Raw genomic sequence first — 26,050 nt, forward strand, 5'->3', positions numbered from 1 at the left:
CTCCTTCTCCCACAAGGGCCATTTTATTTCTAAGTTGTTTTTTTCCCTAAACCACCAGGTCCAGGCACCTCCCACAGGGCCCCACCTCCTCCCACTCCAGCCTTGGGCCCTCATCCCTGATCACCAAAGTCACCTTGCTGGCCTCCATATCTCAAAAACATCCAAGCCAGTACACATGTGGTTCACACCAAAGGGTTTGTTTGTTGTTGTTATTGTTTGTTGCTGTTGTTATTGTTTGTTTGTTTGTTTGTTTGTTTGTTTTATTTAAGAGCCTACAGTGCTGAAGCTCCAGAATTTGGAAGGTCATCCTCCGCTGCTTCTGCCAGGCCTGGCGATGAGCACCTGGCAGCCGGAGCCGGTGTTTGGGAGGAAGGCAGAGGAACCCAGCTTCCCCGCTGATCACTCATTCCCTGACAGTTGTCGAAAAGGCAAGTGTGAGCTGCAGTCCCAGTTCAAAGGTGCAGGGGGCACACAGCTTCTCTGTGGCCGGTCCCGTGGAGTCACCAGTCTGACCCAGGAGGACACTGTGGAGGGGAGAGATAAAGCAGGCCTGCCCTCTGGCAAACAGCAGAGAAAAGGAAAAGGAAAGTCAACACAGGAAGTGAAATCAGAGGGGAGCAAGCATGCCATGTGGGTTCCATGCAGCAAGCACTCTTCTCATAACGGTCTCCCCAAGGGTCCCCCTCCTTCCTGCAGAGGCCACCATATGGTCCTTACAGGCGAGGGCTGCAGAGCACTGTGCCCAGGGGGGTTGGGAACCAGGGGACCCTGCAGCTCTGGCAGCCCCTTCTCAGGAAACTGAAGAATCTGAAAAGGGGGTGAGCAGGGAAAGGCTAGAGGTTTCATCCAAAGCAATGGTGCAATTAACAGGCAAATACACAAACCTTGCAGAGAGCCAGAAAAGAAAAGAGGAGATCAAAAAAAAAGTACAAAACACCTTTCCAGAGAGAACAGAGTCCCAGGGCCCCAAAGGCACTGCCAGTCCGCTTTAGCAGAAGCATTGACCCCAGGGAAACAGCAAAACGGGAGCCTCTATCAGCCTGAGAAGTCAACCCAAGTCCTCGCTTCCAGGAGCCACCCGAACCCCTGACCCACACCCGTGGTACCTCCTGAGCTCAGTGGGTTCCTAGTCCAGCCTGGCCGAGGCCAACTTCAAATACAGTCCCTGATATTCAAAACTCTTTGTGAACTAGCTGTGCTTAATTCTGCTGAACCCTTCAAAAAGGAAAAGAAGAAGGAAGGGAAGGTGAGGTAAGGGAAGGTGCCACAAACGTGAATACTTCTGCTGTGGGCTGACCAGCCCTATGCACTTCCACTTTGAACTTTCACACAGTCATCCCCAACATAAGGCCAGAACCTGACCCAGCCCAAAAGATCACCAAAGGTTTAGACATCTAGAATGTCATAGATCCGGGAGAGCAGGGTGTCAGAAATCCTAAATACACACATGGATATCCTGTAGGCTTTTTGGGGAGCGGTTCTTGATAACTTCCGATCACTTTTACTTTTGTCAACAGTTGCTTTCAAATTAGTATTTTTAAGTCAACACATTTCTACCCTTTGCCCCCTTGAGGAGGAAGAAAGGGTGACATTTTAAAGGGGCATCCAGAGGGTGGTAGAGGTGATTCTCCTGCGGTGACATTCTGAGCAGGCGTGACACACACAAACGAGCCAGAGTTTCATAAATAATGTTTGTCTTGGCTTCAACACCTTGGAGAAAAGACGGCTTCCAGAGCCCTCACACTCAGGCTGCAGCCGATCAACTTTCCACAGGAGGCCAACAGGCTGGAAAACAGGTTTTACCTAAAAGAAAAGGAAGAGTGAGTGAGTGAGTGAGTGCCCTCCCGCAGAGCTCCACACCCATTCTGACCCCGCCCTAACAGTCTCCATCCCGTGGTCACACTGCCTGACCACAGGACCTTTGAACATGCTGCTGTCTGGAGGCAAACTGAACTCCTCCGCGTAACTCCTTCCCTTCCCTCAGCTCCCAGCTCAGGGTCCTTTCTTAATTCCCCATGTAGACCTGCCAGCCCACCACCTCTTTTCTCCAAGTATTCCTCCTTCCTAGCACTTCTACAGGTGTTTATGTGAGGGCTCAGCAAAAGTTCTACGTGAAAGTCCACAAAGGAAGTATTTTTGACCCGACTCACTGCTGTGGGGCAAAATCGGCCATGGACAGCACGGATGTTTGAGTGTGGCTGTGTTCCACAAACACTATTCTACGAACACTGAAATTTGAATGGCATGTAATTCTTAGATGCAGTTTGCTGACCCCTCGTTTATGTAATTATCTGATTTGCGTCTATCCTTTGCTTAGTCTGGAAGCTCCTTGCAGGCAGACCCTTGTTTGAGTTCACTCGCCTCTAAAATCTGTTGAAGACATCATCTAAAAGGACTTAGAAAAGGAGAGAAGTCCGAGAGGTCAGAGCCACCACCAACATCGACTGGTGTCCCATCATGGGCATTATGTAACCACACATGGACAAAGGTTGGGGATTTAATAGGATTTACAAAATAATAACTTCTCCTCATAATGTATGATCTCAAATATAAATATTATCACACCAGGTAACTATTTATTAAAAGATATAGACACCCTATTTTTAGGAAATATACACTTGACTATTATTTACACATAATATACAAAACTTACCCTCAAACAGTTCAGGAAGAAAATCTGTATTCACACATAGGCACCCATCATTACACAAATGAGGCGAAATGTTGAAAGAGGAAAATCTGGGTAAAGAGTGCTCCCTGTACTATGTTTTTTAGGTTTAAAATTATTTCCATAAAAAAATAAGGTCAACAGACTATAGAAAATAAAGACGACTCCCCATAGCCATGTCCAAGCTGTACAGGCTGGCTCTTTACGGCAACCAGTGCCCCTGCCTCCGGGTTAGGAGGGGCGGCTCACCCCCACTGGCTGACGTCAACAGCCCAGGCACTCACCCCCACCCTGCAGATGCAGCCTGAGGGTAAGCCTGCACTGGGCCTGCTCCACAGTCAGGTCTCCCACTGCATCCCCTGCAAGCTCACTGATGAGGGTGAGCGATGGGAGCCCGGGGACTGGGGACCCAGAAGTCAGACCAAAGTGAAAGGACTCAGTTTCTGATACCTACCCCAGAGCAGACGTGCCCAGGAACCAGAGCCAACCACAGAAGGCCTGCTGACTCTGGGAAGGGGAGATGCCAGAATCCGCAGAGGTGTTAACTGTGTATACCTTCACCCTGCTAAGAATTCACCTTCAAAACATCCCATTTCTGATCTGGTGACATGCCATCTTACAGATGTCCCAAGAGCATACCTCGAGGATGTTCTGCCAGGTCCCCTGCCTGCACTGTAACCCCATGTGCAGCTGCTGATACGCCCTGTGCTGACAGGAATAAACACACAAAGGTTGGGGAGAGTCAAAGCAGATGGAGGGAGCCCCCCCACAACTCATCCAGCATGTCACTAATCCTTGGGTTCCTTCCACGGCGGAGCTAAACCTCCAGAGCTGCTGTTGGAAAACAGAACACGACAGATCTTTCTCACACTTCCATGAGATGCAATTGTTCTGGGTACCTGAGAGCTCCCATGGAGGTCACTGGCTTTGGGGGGCTCTCCACCAGGATGTGAGCCCATCCCAAGTCTGAGTGGGGGAGCTGGCTGCCCTTCAGACCCTCTGGTGCAACTGTGACTCAGGAAGCTGCCAGGACTGTGGACACAGGGACAGGGTGAGGGGGCTGGCTGTCAAGTTCCAGGTCTCTTCATTGCATCTGTCTCCCTGAGGTTCTCCCCCACGGAAGGCCCTGGGGGTATGGGGGCGCGGGGGCACAGACACGCACAGCTGCAGCTCACCTGTTGACCCTACACTCACTCAAAACTACTTCTTCCTGCAACACCCTCACTCCCCCCTGCCCCTTAATCCACTTTGGGCTTGTTCCCTGGGCCTTTCAACCCTTCCATAAGCTTCGCCAACTCTGAAAAGAGCTTCCTGCCCGGAACAGATGCCCCTCCTGGCCGCCCACAGCATCCTGCTCTTTCCTCCCTGTGGCGCTTACCAGGTCACCCTGTGTCCGAGTTCCTGGTTGCCTTCCTGTCACAGCACACGCTCCTGGAGAGCAGGCCCAGGCTCACCCACCCTGCACTCACAGGGAATGAAATGAGCAGGATCTTGAGCTGGACACGTGAAGAGTATGACAAGCAGAGATTTCGAAGAAGACTCTCTCGACCCCTTTCTCTCCCCGAGAATGGCCAAACTGTTAATGACATTCCTGTATCATCATTTCATCATCAAAGTAAACCAGAAAGGATGGCAAGGCTGCCCCTCTGCCCCTGCCCTCCCTGGAAACCCTGTGAGAAGTGAAAGCATATTTAGATGCCTTGACCCATGCTTCTTCCTTTCAGATTTCCCATTGTCCTGTACAACAACACTGGATTATCACCACCCTGCAGAAGGAGAAAAACATGTCCCTACCTGCCCTACAAGAAGCTTGTCTGTTGGTGGAAACAGCCCTCGACATGAAAACACCTGTCTCAGCACCTGTTCAGCACCCTGGCAGCTGACCTCTTGGTGCATCAAGCAAGGATGCAGCTGGAACAGGGCACAGAGGCCATGGGGATAAACGACGACAGAGAAGCAGAGGGAGGAAACCAGTCCCCGTTTGTTAGCGGGCCGAGATGGACAGATGTGAGGACCACTGCATGCCATGGGGGCCCTCTGCCACCCCACCATCTTCACCCCAGCACAGCAAAATGGGGGAAAACAACTAAAATGTGGCTAGCTTCTACACAAGCATTGCTAGGTAGGGTATTTGTGTTGTTTTCCATTTTTTTCTTTTAGTCTTTTTTTTTTGACAGACTCTTAGGTAGCACTGTAAGCTACATATGAATAAGTCAGATTTAGTAGTAAATTTTCATTGCCACAAAAATTCCTGTTCACATAGCCTTGCCCCTTACAGACATAAAACTCAAATAGTTTTAAGATGCACAATACCGTAGCTGAGAACTGCCCCCCATGGACCAATATTGCTTTTCAAAAAAACAAAAAAAAATGCCCTGTGAAATGCCCACTTCTAACACGTGAGGTCAGTATTGTGCAAGAAGGGGGGCGGCAGAGCTTTATTCACACTGGTTTGGGGGCAGCCCCGGATGATGGTTCGGGCCCAGGTCGGATGCTCCAGCACCTTCAGGGAAACCTGCAGAGCCCTAGGTCCCTTCTGATTCGTCTCAGGCCTCACAGGCTCACAACATCCATTGCCGCTACGCGGTCCACCTGCACATGCGCTCCAAAGAGCTTCATTCCCCATCCCCAGAACATGAGGAAGTATGGGGTAGGCCCAAAGGCCTTCGAGCCCAACCACTCAAGAAGTCCCTGCCCCGAGTGTGCTTAGCAACTGCCACTGGGTGCTCCTGGGGACCCTGAGCCCTGGGCCTCAGCCTAGGAATAAGGAAGGCAAGTCTGTTTCTCCTATTCCCAGCGTAGCCTTCAGGGTCCCCTTGCAGCAAACAGCCACCAAATGCCCTTTGTTCCCAAGACAAGATGCCAGGCATGGCCTACAGGGTTGCAATAGAAATCTCATCGGTTTCTAATTAAATTCCCACTGGAAGCTCTATCCTCAAGAGGGTGGGAGGCAGGCGATTCTAGAACAATTGCCTGCATCCCCACGGGCCACATTTTCCGCAAACCTAAGTAGTGAAAGAACGAGGGCCTCCCTCTTGGGGTAGGCAAGGTTGGCAGGAGCAGTGTGTCCTCCCAGCACAATACCTCGGGGCAGCATTTGTCACAGATGGCCACTGCCACCTACCAGACAGACGGGAGGAGGAACGGCGTCTGCCTCGCCGTAGGGGACGCACAGAGAGTGCCATAAAAGTCCCCTGTGGTGAACCAGGGATGCAGGAGGCCCCAGACAGCAGCCCCAGCTGCATGCGAGGCCAACCAAGCTCAAAACACATGCAACCAGGATTTAAGAGCCTTTTGAAATATGGAACCACAGTCCCAGGGTTCTCTGTACTCCGTTTAGCCACCATTTCCTCTCTTTTAATTTCCTCTCTTTCTTCTTAAGTACAGAGTTGGAATCTCTTTTCTACACCTCCGCCCCCCCCCACCAACACACACACCCCCAAACTCCGGGCCCTGCACATTAGAGGTCTTATCTCACGTACTCTAACATCCCCGATGACGATGACGGAAGCCGAAGAGCAAGGCTGGCTGTGGCCTCACCCTGCCCGCCTTCCCTCCGTTTCCTGCCCGGCTGAGGCAGCAGGGTCTGAGTCACGAGATGTTATCAGAACGACACCCGTGTCACAGTAAGAGCTAGGGTACTGCCTGGCTGCCCTGGCACCGGGAACATGATTTTCCTCTTTGCACTCACTCATTAAATCACTCAAGGTCACGATCCAGCCACATCCGATTTAAAATGTACTGTTTCCCAGAGTGAACCAGAACATTTAGTTGAGCTCCGTCTGTCTAAACAGGAAAGACAAGGACCTGTGAACAGATGATCACATGTAGACAAGGTAGTTCTCAAAAACACTGAACGACACATAAAATTACCCTTAAAATTGTTGTTCTTTTCAAATGCATTGACCTGAGAAGTTGTTCATGATACGCTGTTCAGGTGAGAAATGTTCCAGAACAGCATGCGCTGCACGGTCCTGTTTCCTTAAAAAGAGAAAACTCCACATATGTACTCACACACACCCTAGTGGCTACCGCGAAGCAGTGAGATTAATTTTATTTCTCCTTTTTCTTATCTGCATTTCTATCCCATACACTGCACCGGTAATGTAAAAAGCCTCTAAGTGGTCTCTCTAAATGGCCAGTTGTCTTTGAGCCTGAGGACTACAGCGGTCCTGTGTCTAGCGATTTATTCCAAGTTCACTCACATCCTCGTATCATTGCAACCATGAACAGGACAAGCTTCTAACGTGAGCTACTTAAGCCCAGTTCTTCCCAACAAACAGGGAGGCAGGCTAGGGCAAGATAAGGAAAGCTGGTGGGAAGCAGCTGGAGTAGATCAAGTTGCAGAATAAACACTCCAGGAAAGAAGGCTGAAAATGAATGAGCCAAAATAGTCAATAGAAGTTAGAAAAAAAAGCAGGGAATGCACCCAAAGAAAGCCTGAGGAAGAGAAGCAGAAATCAATTGGAAATGATAATATAATAGAAAAGATCAAAGAAGCCAAGTTTGTTCTTTGTATAAATGAATTAAAATCAAACTTCCAGCCTCTAGCTGGATTAAGAGAAAGGAGAACAAACGTAACCAATGTGAAGGATGAAAGGGGACCATAAGCACATATGCTACCACGATTAAAAAGATGACCATAAGGAAATGTTGTGAACAACTTAAGGAAGATATATTTGAAAACTTAGAGGAAATGGACAGAATTCAAAAAAAAATACAACCCATCACAACTGATCCCAGAAAAAAATAAAGACTCAATAGTCCTATAAATGCTCAAAGAACTGATCAATAGTTTTTAAAAATCTTTGCACAAAGAAAGCATCAGGCTATTCCCAGACAGTTTTGGCAAGATCTACGAAACATTCAGGAAACCAGTAATTCTAATCTGATACAAACTATTTCAGAGGAAAGGAAAACAAGTCATGTGCCCCAACCTGCAGTGGGAGGCTCCTCAAACATTCCCCGGAGCCTGGACAAAGATATTCCAAGGCAGGAAAACCACACACCAATCTCAGTCACTGAGAGGAACAAGAACGTCCTGAACAAAACCTTAGCAAACTGAGCACTGCTTTTATTTAACAGACTGTGTCTTTACCTACTAAAAAATATAAATTGTGAGATATAAAAAAATCAGCAGACTAAATGCAGCAATGCATAAAAAGGTAACCTGACCATGACCAAGGTCATTTTATCTCTGGAATGCAAAGTTGGTTTAATGTTAGAAAAATCCATGAATATAATTCCACCGCCCTAACAGAGTAAAGGAAAAAGCATGATGTTTTCAATAGAGCCAGAAAAAGCATTTAACAAAATTTGACGTTAGCAAATTAGAAATAGAAGGAGACTTCCTGGTTAAACAAAAAAAAGAACAAGAAAAAGATTGACAAAACCTCGCAGCAAACACTGCTCTTCCTGGTGAATACAAAAAGCACACCCTGTAAGATCAAGAACAAGACGGGATGCCTGTCATCATCACTTCCATTTAACAGCGACTTAAAGGCCAAAGAGGAGTACAAGAAAAACCAAAGAGAGAGAGAGAACATGTTGAAGGATTTGGGGGGATGGTACTAGTTTCAGATGATATATTATACAGAAAACCCCCCAAATCCCCACTGATAGTACTAGAATCAATAAGAATGTCGTGAAGTTGCTGGATTTTTAAAAATCAGTATTTTGAAAAATCAACTGCATTTTTAAACGTCATGAGGAAAAAGTGAGAAAACAGTGTCTTAAAAAGGTACCAGAGACGAGGTCTCCGATCCCGTGACCAGGGCTCACAGAGGAACCTGTCTCTGCAGCTGTCCCCAAAGTGACCGCAGAGCAAAGTGGCGGCCCCGGAGGCAGAAACCCAGGCGTGGAGACTGACCCTGCGGGACACAGGGGCTCGTTATGACGGGTGATCTGGGGTCAAAGGCTGACACACGTGGGTTGGCTGGGTCCTGAGGTTCTGCCCAGAATGGTGATGGCGGAGGGAGAGGATTCCGCCATTATAAGTTACCGCATGTGCACAGGCGCATGCTGTCGTGTCAGAGGGTGAGTGCTGGTTACAATGAAATGCTCCAGAGCATGCTATGAGACCTGGTTTCTCGCCTGCCTTTGCCCTTGCAACTGTTCTCTTAAAAACAGAAGTAGTATCTGCTGCCTTAACACCTACCAAGTGGTTCATTTACTCATTCGCCTTTGGAAACGATATTGCTATGTCGAAGAAATATCTGCACCTCCATCTTCACTGCATTATTTCCCATAGCCAACACATGGAAACAACCTTAGTATCGATCAATGGACAAATGGGTAAAGAAATGGATCTAGATACAGTGGAATATTATTCAGCATTAAAAAGAAAAGGAAATCCTGCCAATGACAACAATGTGGATGAACCTTGAGGACATCACGCTAAGCAAAATAAGTCAGACAGAAACAAACAAATACTATATGATCGCACTTGCAGGTGGTATCTGAAACAACCAAACTCATTTAAAAAAATCAGATTTGTGGCTACCAGAGGTGGGTGTGTTGGGGGCGGGGGGACTGGGTAAAGGCAGTCAAAAGACACAAACTTCCAGTCGTGAAATAAATGAGGTACTGAGGATATATATAATGTATAATGTGATAGCTATAGTTATAGTTAACACTGTTGTATGGTGTGTTTTCAAGCTGTTACAAGAACAGATCCCAAAAGTTCTCATCACAAAGTAAAAAAAAAAAATTGTAACTATATAAGGTGATAGATGCTAACTTATTGTGGTAATCGCTTCACAATACGTGTATGTGAAGTCATTATTCTGTACACCTTAAATTTGTACAGTAATGCATGTCATTTATACCTCAATAAAACTGAAAAAAAAATTAAATATCTAAAAACTCATTTGCTTTTGGTGGTGAGTGTCGCAGCCAGCAGTGCCAGCACGGCAGTGACTGTCGGCCTGGAAAAGAAGCCTGCCCCACTGTTTGAAGAACAGAGGCAAGTAAGGGAAGTTTCTTCATCCACTGTGGTTTCAGTACACACCTTATCTTCGTTACAGCCGACACGGTACCGATCTAGCAGTCTTTAGGCGACAATACTCGTATCCCTGCACTCAAGAAGGGGCCCCCTTTTCCACCTCACACTCAAGGAAGAGCCTGCAGATAGAATTTCTGGACAGGGTGATCGCCATAGTTCTCTGTTGGGGGCCTTTTCTTATTTGGTGAGATCTGAGTCCACAACAAAAATGGCTCAGCGTACTGCAGCTCCCAAGGAGCTACTCTGGTCACCAAATATGGATAAAACTCTATTCAGTGGCTCGGAATCCAAACAGCACATTGATCCACTTAAGCCATCAAGTGCTCCTGTTTACAAACCCCCCAGCCTGCCGCCTGCGGGGTGCAGCAAACCCTTTGTATTGTGACTAATGATGAAGATGCAGTTTTCTTCCCATTAGGTCTTATTTCTGTGCATTGAATACGAGGTGGACAAAATGGCCTAGCAATAAAATCAGTACAATCACTACCTTTCATGTGTGTGTATTATTTTGCAGTATGGATGAATTGACTAGTTGTTTGGATTCTTTTCAAAAGGTGCTGCTCTTCACCAAAAGTGTCAATTACAGCCAATGATTTGTTCCTCAACTCTGCTATCTGTAACCAGGCTGTGTTTTGTTTGTGTCTTCTAGGTGTCTTCCATTAACAAACTATTTGTAACATCAGTAATGTGTGTACATATGATAGCACAACCCTTTTTTTAGACATGAATATAAAAATGGTATTTTTAAAGCATTTATGTCTCAAAACATAAAATACCTGGGAATACATCTAATAAAAATGTATAATAGATTTACGGAGACACTTCTGAAAGTACTGAAAGACAGCTTTGAAAACATCTAAAAAATGGTAAGTCATTTCATGTTCGTGGATTGGAAAAGTCACCATAAAGTGGTTGATTCTCCCTAAACCGATCGAAAGAGTCCACACAGCTCTGGTCGAAACCCCAAACGCTGTGTTGCTGGATCTGAGCACTGACTGACACAGGGGGGCCGCGGGCTGGGGACAGCCAAGGCCGTGCCGGAGGAGGCGGGGCGATGTGGGAGACTCACCTTCCCAGGTGTGGAAAACCTGTGTACGACGGTCAGTGTCATGTGCCAACTTGACTGGGTCACATGGTGCCCAGATATTCGGTCGAGCATTATTCCGGGCGTGTCTCTGGGGATGTTTTCGGGTGAGAGTAACAATTCTATCCGAAGCCCGAGTAAAGCAGACTGCCCTCCCCAGCGTGGAGGGGCCTCATCCAACCCGCTGGGGGCCTGAACTGAACAAACGTCTGAGTAAGGAGAACGTGCTCTTCCTGACTATTTTTGAATTGGGATATTGGTCTTCTCGTACCCGGGGACTGGAACTCATACCTTTGGCTTTGGCTCTCCTGGTCCCCAGTCCTTCAGGCTTGGAGCTTTATAAATAAGGCTCTTTATATATGGATATAGGATTGTTGGTTCTATTTCTCTGGAGAGCCCTGGGGGACGAAGCTCAGAACTGGGTCCAGCGTGGATTTGTGTCTTACCTTTGCCCCTAATAACTGAGACCTTGAGCAAGCAACATCCCCTCTGTGGACCCCTGAGCCCTCATCTCTAAACTGTGTTCACCCCCAGCTCTCACACTGAGAATCCCACATACCTGAAGTACATCCCAAAAGGACCCACAAACCACACTCCCCTCTCGAAGTCACAACATCACCCTGACCTTCCCACCGGCTACCTGCAGAAAGCACACCTGGCGTTCGAGTTTGTCAGTAAATGCCACGCTCACTCCCTGCTCCGGGGACTCAGTGTAAGAGGGGCTGAGAGAGAGGTTTCCATTTCTGCGAACAGTGTGTGACAGGTGGGGCTGCTCACAGCAAGTGCCCCAGAGCAAGTACAGGAAGAGCGTCTTGTCGGAAGTTCAGCCCTCCCTTTCCTCCTGACAAGCTGAGTTTCCAGTGCTGGCACTCGGGAAGAGTAGGCAATAACGGCTTCTCTGCAAGTGCTTCCCATTGCTTTCTGGGTGCTGTGTGCTGCTGCAGGGATCAGAGCAGTTGCCCCACAGGCAGCACATCCCAAGGCCACACACTTGACCGGAGAACAAGAACACACGCCTAGCCTTATGGGGTTTCCAAAGGTGAAGTGTCCCACCACCCCAAGCCCGGGGACCCAGGAGGCAGCTGCTGTCCCCACTGGTACCTGTATTTGATGTCAAATACCGTGGAGTCCTCATCCTCATCCTCCTCTTCATTTAGTGGGGCCATCTCCACGCGCTCGGCTGGAGTGGTGATGATGTCATACTTGCGGGTCTTCTTCAACCTCTTTCCCGACCTGGAAGAGAAGCACATTCCTGAGAACTCCACAGTCCCCACCAAGGTAAGCCACACTGCTGTCCCCAACCCGGGTCCCAAGAGACCTGGCAAATATCCCAGCTCCTGGCCTCAATAACCCCTGGTGGTCCTCACCCACACAACAGAGATGATTACACCTGCTCTGAATGCTGGAAACTCCAGTAACCAAGATAGATAATAATACCCAGGAACAACATTTTTAAATGGCAAAATCAATGCAAAGAAAATCCACGATGAACAAAAGGTCAAAATGTTCAACGAGGACAGGAGCCAGCCCCGCACTTGCACAGCCGTGACGCAGCTGGTGGCAGGGCCGCTCCGCCCCTCACCCTCAGCCCGGCCCTGCTGTGTCGGATGGCCGCTGCTCCAAGCACAGGTGGCCCCGCTGGTGTTAAGAGTCCTGCCCCCTGGGCCAGCCAGGTGGGGTTTGGGTCAGAGCCCGGCCACTTGCTCCCTGTGTGGTCATGGGCAAGTGAGTTAATCCCCGTAAGCCTCACTGTTCTCATAAATAAAGAATAATATTTGCCTCCCCCAGGCAAGGGGGAATTAAATGAGATGATGCATGCAACAAGGCTGTACACAGGAGGCTCTCAGCAGAAATGACTGTTAGTAAATATAATAAACAAATACAAGTGTTATAGCCTCTCTTCTATGACCGGGACTTATAAAAATGAGTCAGTACTGTATCCATCATGAGGATTTATGAGGCTACTGGGTTATAACACTAAGCTTTTACCTCTGAAATAATAGAGGACCACTGTGGGCCACAGGGAAAGTGCTGAGGCAAGGCCTTCAGTCTCCAGCGTCATTCTGTCTGCGTGGAGGATGCAACATTTGTCAGGGAATGGCTGAGCGTTCACGATGCCACTGGGACTACTGCTATTATTACGACTACTGATGCGCTTTGCATTTATTTCTCCAGTCTCCTGAACTCTTTCCCAAATGCCTTATCTTCTCCGGCATCCCTCCTTTTTTTAAGTATATTCGATACTGTCTGTGAGAAACCAGGCGATCCCAAAAAATCATAAACAGGGCACTGAAGAATCATATTCCCAACCATTCTTCCCGCAGACTGTAAGCCGTTCCCACTGGGGACCATGTCAAAGGCTCACGCCAGAGCTCTCTGTCCTCAGCATACACAAATTCTCTACGTTCACAAAACAATGAAAACACAAGTGCACTTTCAAAGTTTCTTAGCAACATCAGCTTGCTCGTCTTCCCTACCTGCTGTGATTTTCCAACAATACGACATATTATATGTGAATAACACTTCCAGAGTCATCTGAGTTCTCTGGGTAGAAGCTTTGGGAAATAGAAAGAAACCAGCTATAAAGCTTGATGAACCCAAAGTCTCATCACAGGACAATGTGTCCTCCCCGCTTCTATCACTGGGGAGGGACCGAGGGAGGGAGGGAGGGAGAGAGAGAGAGACGGGTGTGAGACTGCTTGGGTTTTGAACTTGGGATGAAGCATAATGCCAATGCCAAGCCTGGTGACAGGAGATAAGAGGGGCAGCGTGGCCAGTTGCCTCCCCAGTGGTCACGGGACAATGGTATTTTGGAAGCAAGCCTTGTGCAGGGGTGTAAATGCTAACTTTACAAAAACACCACTGGCCCCACGTTCTCACCATCAACAGATTCGTGGTTTATCTCCACCTCCCCGAGAAGGACTGAAATAAATCTTTGGATCCTGCCCTAGGTGACTTACGATCCCTGACCAAATCCATCGCCAGTACTGGATGGGGGACATTTAAGCCCAGAAATGACTCCAAATGTCACAAACAATTCCAGACAAAGCCACAAGGAAAACCACCCGTCCCCATGCCCTCAAGACGAGGGTCAGGCTCCTATCTACACAGACCCACACCCCACACCCTTCTCAGGAAAACAGCCCCACCTCCACCCGGATGACTCAGGGCTGCTCGCAGGGGCCCTGGCTTTGCGAAGGCGCGACTGGCCCTTCTGCTGACTGTGCCTGAGCCCCAACACACAGACCCAAGGCCCGGGAAAGCCCCTTGTGGACACCCAAAGAGAGAGAGGGACCAAGTTTCAATCTCCTGTGAAGCCAGCCCTCCGTGATAAACTACGAAGCTACTCTCTTTTTCACCAAAGCCAGGCTGGGCTGAATTTTCCGTCACACACAACCTAAAGTGAATGCCGCAGGGCCGCCGGGAAATGGAGGCAGGAGCAGCAGAAGCTGAAACCACGGCTGTAACAATAAATGCCATCTGGGGGGTTCTCCACATTTTAATGGTAAACCTCCCACATATGAGCATAATTTTCTCATTTCCTCAAACCTTCTAAAACCCTCGGACTCTTCCCTGCTCCAGAAACAAAGGACCGTACATGTCAAAGTGCTTCAGTGACAACACAAACATTTTCGCTTAGGGCTCCCTGCGAACAGGTTCTCCAAGCAGACAGACATCCTGGTGGCTCCTCCTCACAGGGCTGTTTATGAGCGCACCGGCCTCAGCAAAAGCCACAGGCTACACGGCCACTGGGGTCTCTCCAGGGGACAGTGGGTCAGCCTCGTGGACAGAGCCCGTGCCTCCCTCAGAGGCGCACGCAGCTGAAGGAAGAAGCACCTGGTTCTAGAAGGGGCCCAGGTGTAGAGTCAGACTTGGGTTCAAAACCCAGTGTTCCTGCACACACAGACCTGATTCCTCTGCTGTACATGGATGTTGTGGGGCCGGGGGGAGGGGTGGGAACCGAGCAGGAGAGCAGCTTCAGGAAGCTCCTGGGCATACTGCTTCCTGAAGAAGGAGGAGGAGGAGACTGAGGAAGCAAAGGAGGGAAAAGGTGTTGCTGGCTCATCCTCCACAGCACGGCCCCTTTGAGGCAAGTTCTCTGCCCTGGGACACGGTCTCATTAAACAAGGTGGCCGCAACAAAGTGGTGGCGGTGATGGATTTCAACAAATGTCCACACTGCGCTTCACAGGATCAGGCAAGACCAGGGACATTCTGGAAGACAAAGGATCCTTCCACTGGAGCCAAAATACACATTTCTAACAAGACAGAGGAGAAGTTCAAAATTCTTTTACCCTGAAATGCAATACCAAAGCCAGGGGGTTGTTTATTCAAAGGCCCTTTCAACAGCTGGTCGGCAGCAGGTTCCAGGGAGCGCTGGCAGGCACCGCTTACGCAAACACAGGCGGAGGGAGCGGAGCTCAGCTCAACAGACTCGGAGAGAGCCCTTCCTTCCTCGCCCTCCCCGCAAAGAGAAGCAAACAAAACAAGCCCACAGGGTTACTTCGTGTTTGGAAGTTCACTTCGGGCGTGTGGTGGTCAGATCCACAGTCGGCACACCCCGAGATTGGGGCTCGGATGTCAGGTCTGCAGTTCCTTTGGATGTCAGGTCTGCAGTTCCTTTGTCTCGGTTTCCCCGAGCCAGTCACCACCCCCTACCTCTATCTGACAGGGCGCCGGCCAGGCCTTCCTGAACACAGGGGCTGGAGCGCCTCCCGGATGCACCCAGCAGCGGCCCCACGCCTCACCCTTGTCCTGGGGCTGCCCCTCCCCACCGTGCTGGGCCCCTCCGCCGCAGCACCAGCACCCAGGCAGGTGAGATGACTCAGGGCACTACATCAAAGCTCACATGCCCCTCTGCCCCATAAGCACAGAAAACTGGCGACGCGGGCCGGGTGTGACATAAACATTAGAACAAACGTGATGACATCGGGCCATCTGGCAGCCGACTCTCTGCCTTTGAGTGAAGGAGATACAAAGAGCGGTGCTCCCCAAACCAGCGGTGGGCCAGCAGCTACCCTGCTTCCACACGGCACTGCCATGCGGAACGGAGGCCCTGCGTTTCCAGGTATTTCTACTTATCTCGAAGAGCGGGAGATCTCACTTTGACTTGAAGACTCCCCATTTTTAAGTGCCCTTAACTGCCTCAGTCAAAAACCACTGTGCAGATCAAAACAAAACAACAACGAAAACCTTACCTGCGGGCCACCAGTTCACAACCTCTGACTCAGTTCCTGGCCAGGGTGTACTTGTCACAAGTGCCAAGCATGAGTGACATTGAATAATCCAGCTAAAAACCATGAGCCCAGAGAGATGGAATGATGCACAAGTCCAGCCAAGGTCTCCCTTATATCTGTTCTCCAGCAGTTCAGGCACGATTTTAGGGTGCCAACTGCTATTTACACAACCTAGCTGCTCCCCTACCCCCTTGGGCACTGCCCCCGCAGGATTGACAAAGTGGCACCATGTTAGCTGACCCCAACAACTGTGTCCAGCACACAACACACAGTGTGTCCAGTGGGGTTTGTGCTTCACCCAGCATCACACAACATGGGCCAGGCGACCCCTAAAAGCTCAATGACAATTTTGTAGGGCTTTTCTCCACAACACTACAGCATTTTGCCTCTCTCTGCTCCTTACCCTTGTTTTTCTTCCCTCTCTCAATGCCTGAGGGACAAAGGCAATTCTCATTCCTCTAAGACAAAATAATCATACCCCGGGTTTGACCTGTTTGAAGAACCACCTGAAATATGGCAACAGCAACGCCCCAAGACCTGTTTCTCCGGCTCTCGAGTGTGTTTGCCAAGGGCCGGATCCACTTCGTGTTCATGTGAGGGGCCCGCTGTGGAAAGTGAGGCTTAGAGCGAGGAAGGCAGCCTCCAGGGGCAGCTCTGCTGGTTCCAGGGCAGCGGCAAGATGACCGGGAAGGACTCTTGGATGAACCCAGGGGACCCAGCACGGCCAGTAACACGCTGGTGTTACTGTGCCTTGGGGCACGCGTCATAAATGATCCTTTCAGCATCTACTTGCCCCTGCCACATGTCAGTTCTTGCCACCACTACCCCCCCTTCAGGGACAATTACTTCTCAGTAGAAGCTCCCGAACTGTTCCCCTCAAGCCCAGATGTCCGGCTGCATGACTGGCATTTCCATGAGCAAATTTCACCTGTACGTCATCATCTCTCACTGAACCTTCTACCTGATGGACCAACCCTCACCCCCTTCACCACGGACCCCACTCCAGGCCCTCCCGGGCATCCTGACATGTTTCTCTTCCTCCACTCAGGCCTCCAGCTCTCCCTCCTGGTGCCTCCAGCGCCTTCCCCAAGTCTCGCCAGCCATCCTGGGTCTAACACCACCCTTCGTTATTTCACTCCTCTGTTCAAATCTCCCACTTGCTCCTCCGACCCACCACAAACCCCCAAATCCTCCAGCTGGAATTCATGTCTTCCAAAATCCACAACAGGGTAAGGGTGGAGAAGGCTGGACTGGAAGTCAAACTCCTGCTCTTCACCAGCTGCGTGGCCTTGATTTACTCATCTGTGAAATGGGGACTCCAACAGCGTGGTGCATAAGAATGAGGAAACACCTAAACAAAATACTTAGCACACACACTGACTGGTACCCAGTAACAGCTTAAAAAATAATAGTTGCTATTACTACCAGCATCCTAATGATTCCAAGTGATCATCTGCTCAAACCCTACCCACAGCAAACCCTGCTTGGTCTACTGGGCCCTGGAAGAACCTCTTCTTCCTCACACCCTGTCAAGTCCTGACCCTCCTCCTTACTTGCCTTCCTAGGCTACTCTGTACCCCTCCAAAATCCCCGGGCCCCTCCTTTGAGAGCTTACCTAGTGCTGCTTCTGATACCCCACTCCCCCTTTCAAACCGATTGTTTCTCACCCGCCCAGCAGCAGCATCCAAGGGCATCATCCTTTCTCCCAGATTGAACCAGAAGCTCCCTCGCCTCTGAGTGTTCCCTGTGGCAGCCCCTACATGCACAGGAGGTCTCATTAAACGCACTGGGAAGAACCAGCCATTCAGCCAGGTGCTCTCCTGGATCTTTGGCTGGGGGTTGGGGACACTCAGCTTGCCCAGTTCAAAACCCAGCCCACCACATCTTGAAGGCCAAGAAAAGGCCAAGCTGAGCATCAGAACCACTAGGCTTAAGTCCAACTTCTCTTACAAACTCACTGGGTGACCTTCATTTCTGGGCCTCAGTTTCCTCGCCTGTAAAACAGATGAAGGGAAAGAGGCCAGGGGAGTTCTGAACGTGAGGAACCCCAACACCCGAGGGGTTACAAGACCCCGTGGCCCTGCCAGGCCTGGGTGCCCTGCCCACACTCTTTACCACGCCCTTCCCTGCTCCACACTTGCCACCGAGTGTGGGTTTCCTCCTCTTCCCACCCTCAGAAAAAGAAATCTCAAGCCTGGATTCCTGACAGATCGCCCTTAGACTGCAGACAGGTTTTGAGAGTGAAACCATGACAACATGATTCTAAATGCACAGTCCCAGAAATTCCCTTTGCAAATGGTTAGAACCGAAACATCAGCCACAAACCCAAAAACACTGAGCACAACCCAGGAAACCTCCTCTGCTTGAATCCGGAGGGTTTCCCTCCTGTGACACCTTCCCACAGGAGGCTGAGCACTCAGATGGGTACATGGGCATGAGAGCGTACCGGTAAAGCCGGGTAAGCCAGAGGGCTCAAGTTTAAATTAAAGAGTGATCTTCCTCCCTTTCCCAGCTAATAGAAGAAGTCAGTGGAAGGTCCCAGGTCATCACAGGCCTGTTAATAGGGGTACCCCCTGCATCCTGGGAGTTCAGTAGTCAAGGGAGGCAGGTCCTACAAGGGGTACTATGGGTTCAGGGAGGCTCTCACAGGCTAAGGGGTCATCCATTCCACTTCACACAACTCAGAAGTAGATGCACCTGCCTGATTCCCTGGGCCATATGACTGTATCTTCATTTGCAGGCAAGACCAAAAAGGTTGGGCGTAAATGACATCTGTTTTCAGAATGGTATTTTTAGGTACAGTAGGAGATTTGGCTGCCGAAAGAGGAGGGAGCTGGGGACGTGGTGACTCTGTCTCACTGTACACATCCCAGTAGCCCTTGGAAGTGTGGACTCTAGTTAGTGATGGGAAACGGGCGTCCAGAAAGGCACAGTAACTGCCCACAGTGGACTACCGGCAGGCCTCACAGCCAGGACTCTCGGGCTTTCCCCTCCTTGGCAGCACTGGCATCTCGGGCTGGACCACTCTGTGTGGAGGGGGCTGTCCCGCGCACAGTCGGTGTTCAGCAGCATCCCTGGTCTCCCCACACCGGATGCCAGCAGCATCCCCCTCGCCGGGTCACAACAATAAAAAATGCCTCCACGCACTGCCAACGGATCCCAAGGGGGACAACCTCCCCGGGTGAGAAACAGCTGAGAGGCTTGTTCTTCCCACGAGCCACGACTGTCTTCTTTCAACCTGGTAGAGAACTGAACCGAGGGCCCCCTGTCTACCCCCTGTAAAACTGTCTGGGTGGAGTTTTGCTGCATTAGGTTTATTGAATGCTCTCCCTTCACCGTGGCACACAAAACCAAGTGTGAGGGCAGTTGGATGGAAGCGATCGAGGGGTGCGAACGCCCAGTTACGAGCCAGATACTTACAGGGGGAGTGACGCCCAACGTGATGACTCGAGCTGACACTGCTACACGGTGTATTCGGAAGTTGCTAAGAAAGCAAACCCCAAAAGTTTCCATCACCGAAAAACCCACACTTTTTTCTTTTTTTAAAACCTGAGATGATGAGTGTCAACTAAATTTACTCCACAATATACATGCCAAGTCATTATGCTGTACCTCTTAAATGTATACAGTGCTGTATCTCAATTACATCTCAACATAACTAAAGAAAAAATCAACTGAAATTTTAAATTAAATTAAGATGGATATGTTTCACTTCTATAGCTTTCTCCTCAATTCAAAATCTTAGTCAAACCACCAGAGATGACCTCCTGGTGTGAAACAAACTCCATGGCTTCTCCAAAAGTCGTAGAAAGGGACGGGGCCTTTTAACCGTGGCTCTGCCCAAAGCTCCAAATTCATTAAAACAATACTGACACACAAACGAGCAGTAACTAAAAGCATTTCAGAATGGCAACATTCTCCAAATCCTAACAGTATTATTAGGCTTTTATATGTTTTCTTCACTTCCATTCTATTACAAATGTCAATACACAGTCAATGGGAAATTGGGGGATTCCGGGCTAAGCAGGGAAGTTTTTGTTCCTTTTCAGAGACCTGGCTGAATAAAATAACCAAGCTTCCCTGCTTCCAACATCTGCAGGACACGGGGGTGTGCACTTTTGCCATTGATGTCCGTGCGACAGCTGGGTGATGGCAGGTCGCCTGGAATTCTTCTTCCTCTCCATCCCCCAGGAAGCACCACAACAAACCCTTCTTCCAGACACAGGGGTTTTGCAGAGCTTTTGAAATGAGAGGTGGCTGGGCTACAGCCAAACAGAGGTCTGGGAGAAAGGTGGCCTGGGAGGAGAGCTGGGAGACTCGCCAAGACAGGGAAAGGTTCCCCAAGAGGAAAGGAAAGTTGTGGTTTCAGGTGGCAGTTGCTGACTTGTTTCCACCTTGTTGTAAGGCACCAGAGAGGAAAGCTCAGTCCCCCCTAGATCTCAAAGGTACAGTTAGACCTAAGACAGCGCATGGGGCAAAAAGTGCTGAGAACTGGCATGTGTGTGTTATCCCTGCATCCGTGCTACCCCCACAGACACCCCAGCACAAAAAATTGGAGGAGTCTAAGTTTTCTACTTACTAGACACAGCCTCTGTGTTGATTCCCTCCAGCTCTCAGAAACATGTCAAGGAACAGACACGAGGGGTGGCTTCATTGTGAGCTGGGCAGAACTGTGTGTGCAACACACACACACACACACACACTCTCACCAGGGGGCAGTCTGCCTCCAAACTGCCTTTCCCACTTTCCAATTCTGTCTCATCTTAAAATTGTTTTCTTTAATGATTAAAATAAGTCAAAAAAAATATAAATGAGACTATGGATGGGGAAACCTTATGGATTAAAAAGTATAGGAAGACATAGCTACTCAACCTCAACAGAAAGCGGGGAAATGCAGAACAAAGCAATGAGATACCAAATCATACCCACATGGCAAAGGGACATACCCAGTAACCACTGACTCTACGTAGGAAATTCCAAACTCCAGCGTACTCTGGGAGCACTGGGTGGCCCTGGCAAGGAGGGCTTCTCACAAAAGACAACGCAGGAGGGCTAACAGCCAAGAGCCGGTAGTGCGGTCGTGGTGAGACAGGGAACTTTAGGCAGAGGGGCGGAGTGAGGCAGGGCATGCAGGCCCATGGCCACAGGACACCTCTGGAGGACCCCTGGAAGTCCAGGAGGGCTGGAGGAGCAGACAGAGCCAAGACAGGGGCTCAAGAGGGAGGCAAGGCCTTGGTTGTGAAGAGCCACCTTGCCCACATGCTAAGAAGAGGAGGTGCAGGGAGCAGGGACAACGTTGGCAGCAGAAGCACCCCTGAAGACTATTGCTGTGTCTATTTCAGAGACAAAGTAGGGATTCGGGGTGGGCAGAAGGGCTCGCAGGTGGAGAAGCTTCCTCGGGGTAAAGGGTTGTGGGCACAGGTGGGACAGCCTCAGGGTGACAAGGGGCAGAATGGCCAGGAATGGGAACTGCCTGCTAAGAAGCTGGGAGAGGGAGCAGGTGAGAAGGATGCCCAGCCAGTGCAGCCCGCCTTTGGGAGCCTGATGGACCGAGCCTGCAGAGGACCGTGGAAAGAGGGAAAGGTCACAGTATGGACCACCGAGCAGCGTGATGGGGCCCTGGCACTACCTGGGCCACAGGCCTGTGGAGTGCTCTAGAATCAAACAGATGACTCACACCATGCCCTGAGATACAACTCTCTCCTTTGCCAAGGAGCACATGTGGACTGTGTACCATCTGGGCCCTTCCCTGCTGTGAATGCCATAAGTTCCGGTCTACATAAGCAACGAGGGTGACAGCTGTCTACCCGGAAACTCACCCCAACGAGAACACCTTCCCAGGACAAGGAAGCAGATCATGTCCACAACCGGCTTCCCATGGAGTCAGAACCTTCTCCCAACACTCTGCGTCCAAGCCAGTGAGGACCCGCCCCTGCCAGGCTTGGGTGCCGCTCTCCCGCTCAAGCACGCAGCTCGGGGCCCTCACATCTGGCCGCATGCTGCTTGCTTGTCTCCCCCCACTCCTGGATAATGAAGAGCAGACTGGCAAAATAGTTCAAATACCTTCCTTAAAAGTACACTGCCTTATGGGCTCGGCGGCCTATTTTGAGCTAACGGTTTCAAACCTGCAAGCTCCGAGTTGCTCTAGGCATCAGCGTTTACTCCAACTGAACAATCAAGGAATCAGTAAAGGATAATGGCGTGTCCGCTGAATGCCAAGCCAGTGAGAGGTATGGAGACACTGGGACGAACTGGTCACCCCCGCCCTCCAGGGCTGTCTCTAAGTACGGGAGCGGGGCACTAAACCCAGCATAAGAAGGGCTGGGCTAGGGCTACAAGAGGCCAGAAGAGGAAGTCCCAGCCTCACTCAGAGGTCCATGAAAACTACCCAGAGGAAGAAGCAAGGGAGTGGGTCTTGGTGTCTGTGTGCAGCATTGGCAGGTGCTATAGCAGGAACAGCCCGGCCCAGGGGCAGGAGAGCACAAGCCAGCACCGTGGAGTGTAAGAAAAGGAGCAAGTGACAGAGAGAAGGCTCTGAAGGGCTGATGGCCACAAGGTGTACTGGTGTCACTTTGTAAGGGCTCTGACTGCCGTGCCCAGGTAATGGCTCCAGGGAGCCACTGAGGTTTGTGAACAGAGAGGCATGAGCAGTGGCAAGGCCACAGTGAAGAAGGGGACAATTCAATTCCCACATGAAGGGGACCAGGAAAGTGAGGAAAACTAAGCCAGGGCACAGGATGGTTGGTGGCTGGGGGGCCACAATTCCCCCTTCTCCATTCTCTTAGGTCCACTGGCATTTAATCCCACAGACCCACAGGGAAACGCCTTGGTTCAAAGTCACACCGCAACAAAAGCAAACCTATGGGTAACTCCCCAGCCTGCCCTTCCAGCTCTGGTTTCTGCTCCTGCCGCTGAAAATGCTCCCACAGGGAGCGAGCAAGCCCCTGGCCCCAAACTTCCAACAGCTGATCAAACACCAGAGCACACTGTGTACACTTGGAAGGGGAGGGAATGGGCAGTGAATTCGCGCTCACTCGCTTTCTCTCTCTCTCTCTCTCTCTCTCTCTCTCTCTCTCTCTCTACCTGGCAGCCCACCTGAGTTACACAGAGAGCTACACAGAGAGGTGGGTCTTTCCTTCTCACTATCCCAGGGACCTGGGCACCCTTCCCAATTTCCCAAAAGCTTTTTCTTTGAACTTGAGCTACCTACAAAAGCCTCTCCAAGGTCCCTTATGGCCATGGAGTTTTCACTGGGCCAACTCAGACAGGCAGAAGCATAGTAGAGTTGTCTCTGTCCCCTACTAACAGAAAGTACTGAGGCCACTGAGTCACCGAGCATCCTGAAGCCCAGCCCCAATCCCAGCTGCAATGCACACCTCCAACGTGTGTCCAGTGGTCATCACCACATGCTAGGTACTGCTTCTTTCGGTAGCATGAGAAAGGAAAAAAAAAAAAAAGGCAGGTTGGGGGTTAAGGGAACCACAGATGAAAGAAGGGAAAGGTTGAAGTCAGACAGACCTGCGTTCAAATTCTATCTCCACCACTAAGTTTACCTGGATAAGCCATCATGCCTCAGGGGAAATATTTTCCTCATCTGTGACATGGGTATAAAAATATATTCTATGTAAGGTTACCAAAATTCAGAGCGCTATTGTTAGTATTAAGCATTAACAGAGAGTTCAAGGGAGACCAATATTTATTTTATATCTCTCCAGTTAAAAGAGGAGAAAATTCCTAAAATGTACCAGGAACACCCGGCGAGCGTACCACCGCGGAGCAAAGGGAACAGGGGTAGATGGAGTGCACCAAGATGCTCGAGTGGAACAGAGCGGTCCATCCAGAGCATCCGTGCGTGAAGGTGGCGCGGGCGCACAGTGACAGCAGCAGGCGGTGCAGGGGACCTGCTGGGGAAGAAATGAGGCGAATGGACCCACCTGAAGACGCGGAGCAGCAGGCAGGCGATGAGGAAGGCAGTGAAGGCGCACGCCACGATCACAGCCGCCTTCAGGGTGGGCAGGTCTCGGAGCAGGCTGGAGATGCGGGTCACCAGAGCGTCGCCGCTGCTATTGGAGCTACCGCCGCCTGCCACCGCCGCCTCCCCAGACCCGGTCCGGGTGGTATTCACAGGCCCCGAGCCAGGCGGCGGGTGCTCTGGCTGCGGCGCCCCTGCGGAGTGGACACGGCTGGCGTGGGCGGCGGGCACGGCCAGGAGCACTAGCAGCAGCAGCAGAAACGGTGGCAGCAGCAGCAGCAGTGGCGCCGCGCGCATCGTGCGGGCGGGTGGCGTGGGGCCCCGCAGGGTGCGCGGCTGAGCCCGGGTCCAGCACCCGCGCAGAGGCCTGTGCCCGGGGCTCCTGCGGCCGAGGCGGCTGCGCGGTGCTTGGCAGGAAACTGCAGCGCCCGGAAGAGCCCGCGCCGCAGCCACACACACGTTGCACCGAGTCATCCGACGGACCGCGGCCCCACGGGGGCGGGGCAGGCCACCAGGCCGGGTTTCGGGCTGCGCTCCGCTCACCCGCGGCCCCAATCACCCTAAGGATCTAGGGCCCCTTTAAGCAGTAATAACAGCCAGGCTCAGTCGTGTGTAGGCTCTGTGCTGGCAGTTTCCGTTTATTTCATTCAGTCCCACAACCCCTTTAGGAGATAACTATTTGTTATTTTCATTTAACAATTGATGTAGGACCCAGAGAGCCAGCTCACAGCAACCCAGATTGTGCCAAAGTAAGACTCCAAGACTCTGGGACCTGGAGGCCAACCCCTGCTTTATTGATGGGGAAACTGAACCGTCTAGAGTGAAGTGGATTGCGGGATGCCCTGTGCATTGCGTATATTTCAGTATCTCCCTAATTTCCTTCTCTCTCTCAAAAAGTTTCTTAACTCATGGCTTCAATTATTCAGACATTTTGCACCTCCACTTACAAACTGGTTTGGAATGTGCATTTCTGCATTCCCAACTTCGCTGTGGACAGCAGTTGGGGGGATTCAAAGTCAGTCTCCCTCCTGGGCTGAGGTTTCAGACCCCAGGGAATAACTGCTTGGCTGTCTCTGATTTGCAGGCTAAATGATGCTTAAGTGAAGGTTCTAGTGTGAGGCCCGAGGGTGGGATTTGATGGAAAGCACAGACGGCTTTCCTGGAGCATGGGCAATCTTGAACACTGACAGCTTCAGGTGTCACCTTTCACCCTGGGGGTGGGCTCTCTCTGGCAGGAGACTCTCCAGTGGTGGGTAAACCGGTAAACACTCCTGGCAAGAACTCAGTGACCTTACACAACTCTCCTGGACCTGATAGAGAAAGAGACGAAGCAAGTAGAGTGTATTGGTAAGCTATTGCTGCCTAACAAATTATCCCCAAACTTCACAACTTAAAACAGCACACATATATGATCTCACAGTGGGTGTGCTTCGGGGTCTCTTATAAGGGTGCAGTTAAGGTGCCAGCTGCCGCCAGGGTCTCACCTGAAGCTGAATCAATGGTCGTTGGCCAGATTCAGCTGTCCACACGCTGTTGGACTGAGCGCCTCAGTTCCCCACGGGCTGTTGGCCACAGGCCACCCTCAGTTCCTTACCATATGGGTTTTTCTGACGTGGCCACTCGCCTCACCAAAAGGTGCAAATCTAGAAGGCAAAACAGAGTCTGCGGGCAAGCCAGAAGCCATTATCTTATGAAACCCAATCACAGAAGTGACATCCCAACCCCTTTGCTATATATATTCTGTTGGCTAGAGACAAGTCACAGACCTTGTCCACACTCAGAAGGTTTGCACAAGGGTGCGACTATCAGGGGAGGGGATTCTCCAGGACACCTAAGGAGATGGCTGCCATTGCATGTGCTACATTTTGATTTCATGAAATGCACACTAGTCAGGTTATCAGAAGTCACCACCCAGAAAGTACAATTTGAAAAGCATGTTGACTATGCTGGCATGCTCCAGAGGTGAGAGATTTGGACAGAGCAAATGAGTCAGGTCTCTTCCACTTCAAAAATACCACTTCATGGAAGGTCAAAAACATTGCTTTAATACAAAGCCAGTATTATCAAGTCATCATGATATAATTCAT

The 26,050-nt window shown here is 50.5% G+C and overlaps 1 protein-coding gene across 1 annotated transcript; it reads right to left on the reverse strand.

The window, feature by feature from the left end:
• On the reverse strand, window positions 1-24,427 carry FAM174B (family with sequence similarity 174 member B). The gene is made up of 3 exons (XM_045825032.1): window positions 23,926-24,427; window positions 11,857-11,988; window positions 1-1,803 (listed from the first exon to the last, which is right to left on the reverse strand). The coding sequence occupies exons 1-3, from the start codon at window positions 24,258-24,260 to the stop codon at window positions 1,800-1,802; spliced, it is 471 nt and encodes a 156-aa protein (XP_045680988.1). The 5' UTR covers window positions 24,261-24,427; the 3' UTR covers window positions 1-1,799.
• Between the last annotated feature and the right edge of the window lie 1,623 nt (window positions 24,428-26,050).

This window comes from Phyllostomus hastatus, unplaced genomic scaffold (assembly GCF_019186645.2).
Source record: "Phyllostomus hastatus isolate PE091 unplaced genomic scaffold, TTU_PhHast_1.1 phas_scaffold_555, whole genome shotgun sequence".
NCBI lineage: Eukaryota > Metazoa > Chordata > Mammalia > Chiroptera > Phyllostomidae > Phyllostomus > Phyllostomus hastatus.